General features: G+C 55.7%; 1 protein-coding gene and 1 non-coding gene across 6 annotated transcripts in view; both read left to right on the plus strand.

The window, feature by feature from the left end:
* LOC113202139 (uncharacterized) overlaps positions 1–9,171 on the plus strand; it is a 314,098-nt gene that overhangs the window by 211,990 nt on the left and 92,937 nt on the right. For 3 of the 5 annotated variants that reach the window (XM_052268373.1, XM_052268343.1, XM_052268353.1), the window contains exon 1: positions 8,107–8,607. The exons of the other annotated variants lie outside the window; for them this stretch is intronic. Coding sequence is in view for 1 of the 3 variants with exons in the window: in XM_052268343.1 (XP_052124303.1) it covers positions 8,595–8,607 (13 nt within the window). In the remaining 2 variants the exon portion in view is untranslated. Of the gene's footprint in view, positions 1–8,106; positions 8,608–9,171 lie in introns of those variants that run through there. 5 annotated transcript variants of the gene reach the window in all.
* Positions 1,211–1,284, plus strand: Trnan-guu (transfer RNA asparagine (anticodon GUU)). The gene has a single exon. It is a non-coding gene; the product is annotated as a tRNA-Asn (tRNA).

The raw sequence follows: 9,171 nt of genomic DNA on the forward strand, positions 1-9,171 counted from the left end.
TCGCGAGGTTCGCTCTTGTGGCGGGTCGCGCTTCCGACACTTCGCGCTTGCGGCATTCGCGCTTACGGCGCGCGCCCGCAGCATCAAGGTATGCACGTATTTGTTGAGACCCATTCATGTTTATTTTTGTGTCGTGCAACCAGGTCCAGTGCATATTTAAGTTACTTAAAAATTCTTGAACGTAAAGTGATCATCTTTTAATTTATCATTTTGTGTGTGCCTCTGTGTTTCCAGAGAGAGAGAGAGAGAGAGAGAGAGAGAGAGAGAGAAAGAGAGATCGAGTGAGTAGTGAGTAAGTTCGGGTGCAGTCTTCTGTTTGGACGGAAAGCGGGGAAACAAACCAGCCTGTACGACGGCGCCATGTATCCACATACACCCGCGGGTTGCAGCCGGCCGTATGCAGCGGCAGGCCACCACCCCGTGAGGAATCCAAACAAACATTCGGTGAATGATGAATGAATGAGGGAAGAGGGGCAAACCGGAGCAAAAGACCCATAGAGAAAGAGAGAGGGAGAGAAGGTACGCGCCCGGCGAACCAGAAAGGCGCACGGCGCCGTGTATCGCGCGCCCACTCGCCGAGTCAACAACCCTGAAACATTTTTCTAAACAAAAAGTTTATTGAGCTCTTTTGTCGTCGGTGTGTTGGCGCCCCCCGCGGCGGCGTGGCGCCCCCGCGTGCCGTTCGTTCGTCCGTTCGTCGTTCGTTCAATCTTTCGGCGGGCGATTCAATTGCGAGTTTGTTTTTGTTGGGCAGCTACCTTGTGTGGCGGAAGTAAAGGGAAATATAGGTCCTGTTTATTTATACATCCAGCCAGCCAGCAGCAGGTCGAGGTCCTGCAGCAGGCAGGACCGCAGGAGGAAGAACAACGGCGGGAAAGCGAGTCGGAAAGTCCGTCTCACACGTGCGACAGCCGCGATCGGTTCGCACGGAACACGTGCAAAATGAAAACCTTGCGTCATTTGACGATGCCCAGTCAGAGTGGCTGGCCGCCCTCTGGCGATACGACGACTCATATCTGCGCGAAGCTTGCTGCTGAGCACGGCGTCCGTATCGAGTGGAGCGCGCCGAGCCGAGTGCCGTGCCGGCCGGCCCGCGATGAGTCGACGACCCCCCCCCCCCCCTCCCCTCCTCTCCGCCGCCGCCGCCCGCCCCCTCCACTCGGGCTCGCACACGAGCAACACCGAGCCCGGTCTCCCATGGAGACCGTCGGCCTCCGTGGCGCAATTGGCTAGCGCGTTCGGCTGTTAACCGAAAGGTTGGTGGTTCGAGCCCACCCGGGGGCGGCCGACTTTTGCCGTTGTTTTTTATTAATACCACGTCTGCAGTTCCGTGTAAATCGCTAAATGTGAGCGTGTGTGCACGCTTGCGTCTGTTTTGTGGTAGATGATCAGCTATTATGGTGCTGGCAGCGAAACCACTGCGAATACAAAGGTCAGATGTCGTGTCTTGGAAAGGCGTTAAATTAGCGTCTATATAAGCCACAGAAGAAGTGTCCAATCAGCACCTCAAGCTCTCAAGTAAGATGAGATGACCTCTGCCATCTTTGTTTTTTCCAGTGGAGAGGGATCGGTATGTTACGCCCCATGGGCAGGATGAAAATAGCAGGCATTCCGTGCGGAATCAATAATATCTGAGTGCAGCCAAGAGAGGATGGGATTCCGAGGAAGGCTGAGGCGTCACCTCCCGGATCGGTGCGAGCGAACGCAGCGGGGACAGGCAAACCGCAGAGTGAAAAGCGACCGACGCGGCGCGGCGGCGCGAAGCAGCGAAGCCACTAAACGGAGTGAAGTCACGATCAGAACCTCATGGAGTGAGTGAAAGCACGGCGCGGGGCACTTCATGACGGTGTCGAAAATCGTCATGGACACTCATCCTTCTGCTGCGCCGCTGCTCCCTCTCGAGAGCCACTTTGGGGTGGAGAAGAAGGCCTTTGTTTTTGTCGGTCATATAAGCAGACGGATGAGAGGGGACAGTCCGTGGCTATGATGTGGTGTCCTTGATCCACTGCTCCTCGGGCGAGACGCGAGACGTCTCCTAGGGCCGCGGAGGGAAGATGAGTGGAGGAGAGAGGGGGAGTCGATCCCCCGCCGCCTCGAGTGCTCGAGTCGACATTCCATTAGGCTAAATACAATCCGACGCACAAAGGGGCCCTTGTCCTCCGCGCTTATGCCTCCAGTGGTTGTTGTGTGTAGTGTGGACGTGCGTGATGACCTCTCCGCTCTCCCGTCCCCCAGAACCTCCCCAGATCCTCTGACAACTACTTGATTAACTCTTCCATCCATCTCACAATACCCATCTAATCCCGTCCACTTTCTTGGACGAAACCAAAACATTTCATCGCTTATCAGTTACTTATATACTCCTTTCTTTGCTTCCAGGTACATACGGCAGCACCAGGAAAATGAACAGAAAAAGTTGAAAATAACCTCGACGGAGTACTAGCCTAGCTGTGTCGGTAAGTTGAGGATGCGTCGGAAATTCTTGGATGCTTCTAAATTTGAGGCGAAACTGCATCAAATGCAAAGCGGTCGCTGCATATGCGCTGCTCAATTTGCCTTTTCCTCAAACCTTTACCTCTGCTCTTTCTCCACCCTCCTCTCTCCCCACCCTCCTCTCTCCCTTCCTCTCCATCTCCTTGGTGGGCCGCCGGATGTATAAGGGACCCGATAGAACATTGTCTTAAGAATTAGGAAGGCAATTATGAGAGCCAGCCATCTCGGCGATAAGGCGATAGCACGGCCGTTTTGTTTCCAACGCGCGCTGCCAACGTAACAAAACCAACCGCCGCTGTGCTGCACCCGCCATTTGGGCCAACCTATCGTGCGCCAAATCCTTACTGAGGAGATTTTGGAGCGCAAGCAAAATTGGCTTGAGACCAAAGAGTTATGTTCTTCAAAGTCAATCTGTCGGTTTGCTTGGTCTGCGATGTGCGCGAGCCACACGAGAGCCACGCCTTTTTTTCCATTCACGCTTTCTGTGAAAAAATCTTGATAAACTTACAATTCCCTTTTGTGATTAATTTTACAAACGATGTTGTCAATCGGCGATCTGTATCTAAACAAGTCCATGCAGAGTGTCGTAAAAATGTCGTAATTTTATAGCAGACTCAGATCGTAACTTTACAACAAATTTCATGGAACATTTAGCCCTAAATCTTTAAACACTTTTCTTACAATTAAGTGTCTGTACTGTATCTCCCACCAGCGAGAGAAAGAAACAAGGAGTCTGAACGCAACGTTCTATTCACTCTCTTTCTCCCTCCATCGAACGCAACCGAGACTCGCACACCGCGCGCCGCACCGAAAGCCGCACCGAGAGCTCGCTGTTATTTAACTGACGACTGCGACCTAATTTGCACCTGTAGCCGCGACAGCGTGGCGGGAGGGGGGCGGGTGCAGTGGGTGCAGTCTTCTGTTTGGACGGGAAGCGGCGAAACAAACCAGCCTGTACGACGTGTTCAGCCGTAATGGGATCGAGATGACAATCAGCGTGTTGGCCACAGTGTACCGCGGCTCAGACCGTACCGGCAACAGCCGAGGCACCAGCCGAGGCACCAGCCCCACCAGACGTCTTATCGCGCCAAAAGTTAAGACTGCCGCTGGCTGCGGCCGAGCCGACTCGCCCCTTTGGGCCTTTTTGCCTCCACAGCGGCGGCGGCAGCGGCGCCCATACAGCCGAACCAGACATATTTCTCATACCTGCTCCAGATAATCCCTCTGAAAGTTTTGTTGGGCGGCGGCGGTGGCGGCACTGCGCGCCCCGCCCTCTATGGGCTGGGCGTGGTCGCGTATGGGTTCAGTGAGGGGCGGCCAGGCCTAGCCAAGCCCGGACACCCCTCCCTCCTCTCTTACCCTTTTTCCTCTCTCCTTCTCTCTCTCTCTCTCTCTCTCTCTCTCTCTCTCTCTCTCTCTCCCTCTCCCTCTCTCTCCCTCTCTCTCCCTCTCTCTCCCCCTCTCTCCCTCTCCAATCCAGTGTCGTCACGCTGATACGAACAAATGGGAAGATCATCGGCAGCGGAACAGATGTGCTGCAATTAAAGGCGCGCGTGTGGACTTCCCCCTCTCCCCCCCCTCGGCCACTTTTCCTCTTTCCCACTTTTCCTCTTTCCCACTCTTCCTCTTTCCCACTCTTCCTCCTTTCGCCCCTCTTAGTGTATACCACGCTCGCTTTTCTGTCCTCTCCCCGGCTCTATAGTAGGAAACGGGGGCGTGGACCTTTGCACTGCTGAAAATCTGTTGCAGGAACGAAGCGGGTAAAAAACGCAAGAGGGAGAAGGGTTGGTGTAAATAAGTGGGCCTTGCGGCTGTTTGCGCGATGCAAGGAATGGGTCCGGGTTTGGCCCGGATGTCACTTCGCGGCCTTGTCCGAAAAAGAGGGGTGGGGGGTATGGCAGCGGGGTTAGGCGCTGGGCCGCAAAGACATGCCAACTGCCGGGCATAAAACACATTGCAAGACCACATTGGGCCATTTCCGCCCTCAGCCCCTTCTCTGGTCCCCTACCGCTCTCTGTGCTCAACCCCCTCTCCCCCTCTCCCTTTACAAACTCCGTGCGCGTACGCGCGTCCGCTGCTGCACAATTCCGATCGCGGGGAGAGGACGGGGGGGGGGGGGGGTCGGATCTCCACCACAGCGCCGCGCGCCTTCTCGACCGCGATGAATTTATAATAACGTAATTATGAATTTGATTACAAGTTTCGTATGTTTGCCTACCTGGCGGGCGCGCTTGGAAACCCTTGTGGCGCCGACCAAACGCGAGCGTCGATGGAGTGGATGGGCTGTGTTCTTTCTCACACGCCCCGCGTGGTGCCCCCTCCATAGGATCCCCTCCGGACCCGGCTGCCTCTCGGGCCGGGTACCGCCAGGCTCACCGCCAGGGTCGGGGTCAGGGTACCCAACTGCTTTCTCCGTCGACACTTCCTTCACTTCCTTCCTTTGGCCCCAAAAGTTTTCGGCCCTCCACCGGGGGAGAGAGAGAGGGGGACAAACGAGGAGACGCGGCGGCCGTGCGCCCGGGTTTTATGCACTCATTTTATTCGACTTTTGTCGGGTAGGGGGGGGGGGTGCCTCTTCTTACATCACCTTGCGGGGGCGTGTTGCCTCGGAGACCCCCCCCCCTAACCCGCGAGCCGCAACTTTACGACAGCGCAACGAAACGCAAACTCCGACTCCACCGCCTGCAGATTTCGGAAGCCAAGTTGCGTTTTAAGTGAGTATGAAAAATTGTAACTCCGCTATATTGCAGCGTCACCTTCTTCCCCAGCCCCGCCCCTCCCGCGCCTGCTCGCCATCGCACGCGTCATTAACCTCACCATGACCGTCGTGCTGCTGGTGGTGGAGGGCCGCGCGGAGAGAGAGAGAGAGAGGAGGGCGAGCAGATTGTTGTTATTGGAGAGGCCCCGGGCCGCGCGCAGCCGCGAGTTTGGGAGGGTGCGTTGCGTTTTGTTTTCAAGTGCACGGCGGCTGGTCGACTGTCGGTCGCTTCACCACCGATCGCGCATCTGTGCGCCCCACCACGATGCTCTGGTGTGTGGTGCCATAAGTACACTGAGAGAAATCAATAATCCACAGCGTCATTACTTCGGGATGAGCTTTACTGGCCGGGACGGACGAGTTTGGCCGCGCGCGCCACTGTGCTGCAGCCTGCTGTGTGTTGACGCCCATGCGGGGGAAGTCCTTCCTGACGAGACACGAGCAGACGACGGCACAGTGCGGCAGTTCGCGAGTCTCTGCGGGGCTGCTCTGCTGTTTGCCACCCTTGCGCGTACCGCTTACCAGTTTTGAAACTCCCGCGTCTTATTAGAGACAAAGTCTGCTGGAAACTTTTCGCAGTGCACCGTGCGGCTTTATGGTACCATCTCTCTCGCACACGTTCCTTGATTATTCGTTTTGTTGGTTCCCTTTTGCGTCGCATAGTTTTAAAGGGGACTGAGAGAAGAAGAAAAATAATCAAAGGACAACACCAAATATAACCTCGGCGCGCATTCGAGCACCAATAACAAACGCCCACACATCAAAAGCTCCCGCGCGCTGCGCCTGAAAAAAAGAAGTGTAAAAGGCTGTGAGACGAACATAAAGACGCCCTTTCGAGGAAACTGACGAGTTTCGTTCTATGCGAGCAGTGGCGTGTCTAATCCTACGGCAGCGAAGGGAAACGAGGGGAGAGGGGGGGGGGGGGTGGATAGAAGGCGCTGACCTCTCGGCAACAGTAAGTGCCATATTAAAATCTCCCAATGAATATGCAACCAGTTGGGAGCGCAGATCACGGCCGCCCCCGCTGCGGCCTCAGACCCGCCCTCTCAATGCTCCCCCTCCCCCTCTCTAAATGACGCCCTGGACCCGCCCCTGCGGCCGTGTGATGGCCGACGCCTACCGGATGTAATTAACAACGGCGGCCCGAACCATTTTGTCAGCGTTTGTGTGTGAGTGTGTGTGTGTGTGTGGTGCCAGTTTAGGTGTAACGCGATATACACAAACCGCTGTGTTCACTGCTTCTCTTTTTTCTAGCTCTATATTTTTTATTTTCCCCTCTTTATAAATTCCGGTTTACCCAACACATTGTTTTGGTAGTGACGAAAATAAAGTAAACAGCGATATGCGGGCCTTTGCACAGATTTTTATTTTTCATTCCCAATCGCCGCGGACCGTGTAGTATGTGTGGCTTTTGGGGGCAAATTGCATTTTCCGCACCAACCGCTTCAGCCACAATCATCAGCTCTCGCCTTCTAGTCACCCGCCTCTTTTGTTAGCGCGACGCGACTAAACACCACTTTGGGCGATAAGCCAAGTGAAGTGGGGGGCGCAGGAAGGAATCATCGTCATCACGAAAATAATCATAAATGTTTTAGTATGTATTCGTTTTCCAGGATGGTGTCGTTTAAGCAGGCGGGCGCTGAGCGTGGGACGGTTTTGTGAGTCGAGTCGCTCTGCTGATAAGCAGTGCCCCTCGCAGTGCCCCGCCCCGCACTACGGTCCGCACTACGCCCCGTTCAGTCGCGACGCGGATGTTGTCGGTTGGCGCCGTCTGCCGCCGCCGCCGCCGCGTCCAATGAAAACCCCAGCGGCAATTTATTTGCCTTGCAGCAGCGGAGCGGCAGTCCTTGGACGCACTTTGAACCGCACTGTACTGAACGCGGGGAAGGGGGCAGTACAGTGCGCCAGCGCACCAGATCAGCAGCACCGCAACTCTCTACCTATACTGTACCCGTCTCTCTCTCTCTCTCTCTCTCTCTCTCTCTCTCTCTCTCTGCCCCCCCCCCCTATCTCTCTCTCTCTTCAGCCCAGGGCTCAACCAGAACTCAGCGCAATGCTTATCTCTTGACTTTTTGGAGATGAGAAAGAGGGACGGGGAGGGATAAAAACTTCTCATGCACCCCCACGCCTCTTCCCCTCCCCCGAGGAAAGGGGCAAACATCGCTTGCGCCGTCTCCCCCTCATAAGTCATAGCCGAGGCACACCGACGCCATCGGTTTCCAAAGTCAGGTTTAATTTTGTGAAAACGGTGGGAGGGAAAGATTGCTGCATAAGTGCAAGGGAGAGAGATGCTTTAAAGTTTCCCTCTGTCGAAAAACGGTTTCCTGCTCCTGTGCGCGGCGGACCCGCTGCCGTGTATGGCGCCACCCACCTCCCCTCCTGCCAACTATTTATACAATTCTGATAAAGTAGATTGTGTGTAATCCATGAATAGTATTGTGCCCTTTTATGCCTTTTCGCATTCCTGTATTTTCTTTGTTTTAATCCGGGCGTCCTTGTCAGGGTGCAGGGTGGCGTGGCAGTGGGTCAAACTGCCTCGTGACGCCGGCGCACGGCCGCTCTCCCCTCCTCTCCCCGGCCCGCGACAGAGCCGCTGCCCCTTGACCGCCACAGGTAGGCAGCCCGCGTGACCTTGCGCGAGGCTCTAGGCTCAGTTTGGTTGCTCGGGATCGGGCCGCTTGCCTGGCTGCCAGCTCGGGCCGTGCGGCGCTGCTGGCGCTGCTGCTGCTGCTGCCGGGCCGGCGGGCAGGCCGGTGTGCGTGGCCGCCAGCCTCGTCTGCCTGGCCGGCTCCCCTCCCTCCGCCCGGCCGCGACGCGAGCGATTCCCCCATCACGCTCGCGCCGCCGCTGCCGCGCCGCGCTCTCTGTTCAGTTGCCGCCCAGCCGGCACAGCCGCCGCTGCCGCACCTCGCCGCCGTCGCTCACCGCGAGCGATTCCGCGTCCGGCTCGTCGTTTGTACGACGGCGCTCTCACATCTCTCGGACATCTCCGGCACGACGACGCCGTCAGCGCCCGCCGCCTTGAGACGCTGACGTCACCAGTGGCCGCCGCTAAAAGGCCTTCTCGCTGAGTGTGTCGTCTGCTGCTTGAATACCGTGGGATTAATTCTGAGGCCCAACAAGAAGAAACAGTTCTGTGTGCGAGTGTGTGTGTGTGTGTGTGTGTGTGTCTATCGTGTTGGTGGCATAGCGCTGTTTTGTGTCAATTTTTTTACCCCGGGGGAAGAAACAGTATCAACGCACAAGCAAAGCACAAGTACATGCTCAGTGATACTTCGACGATGAACCGCTTGGATACCGCCGCCTCCGCCAGGATTTAAGGCCTACCTGTTTTGGATATTACATGATATTTAAAGGTGAGTCTGGCGGTGTAAGCGTCAATAAGAAGTTAAGTCCTGTACCAGTTGGTTAAGATAGCTGCGCGCCATGCCTTAACTACAGGTCGACTCTTCGACAATCAGGCATCTTGTGACGCAAGGGTCGATTTCCTTTCCCCTGCCCATCCCACCTCGCCTAGCTAGATCTATTTCTCTCTCTTTCACTAAAGCCGTGCTCTAGGCTGGCGATGCCGGCGCTCCTGGGCTTTTAGTCTTCATTTTTTGTACCAATTTTTCTCCCAACGGCGGCCCGAACCATTTTGTCAGCGTTTGTGTGTGAGTGTGTGTGTGTGTGTGTGACCACATCGGCAAGGGACGCGCTGGTTTGGTTTACAGAACAAATTTGAAGGGGATGGTCTATTCCGGTCTATTCACACAAAACAACAAAACCACGGCAAGATTAGGGCGATGGGGTTGAATTTTTTTTTCGGAGGGGGCAGCCGTTTTTATGCACTGTCTCTCTCACTCACGCATACTAACGCGCGCGCACATACACACGCACACTCACATACGTTCGCCTGTGGATAGTGTCCCATTTGGGTA

This window comes from Frankliniella occidentalis, unplaced genomic scaffold (genome assembly GCF_000697945.3).
Source record: "Frankliniella occidentalis isolate FOCC.00 unplaced genomic scaffold, Focc_3.1 Scaffold4, whole genome shotgun sequence".
Taxonomy (NCBI): Eukaryota; Metazoa; Arthropoda; class Insecta; order Thysanoptera; family Thripidae; genus Frankliniella; species Frankliniella occidentalis.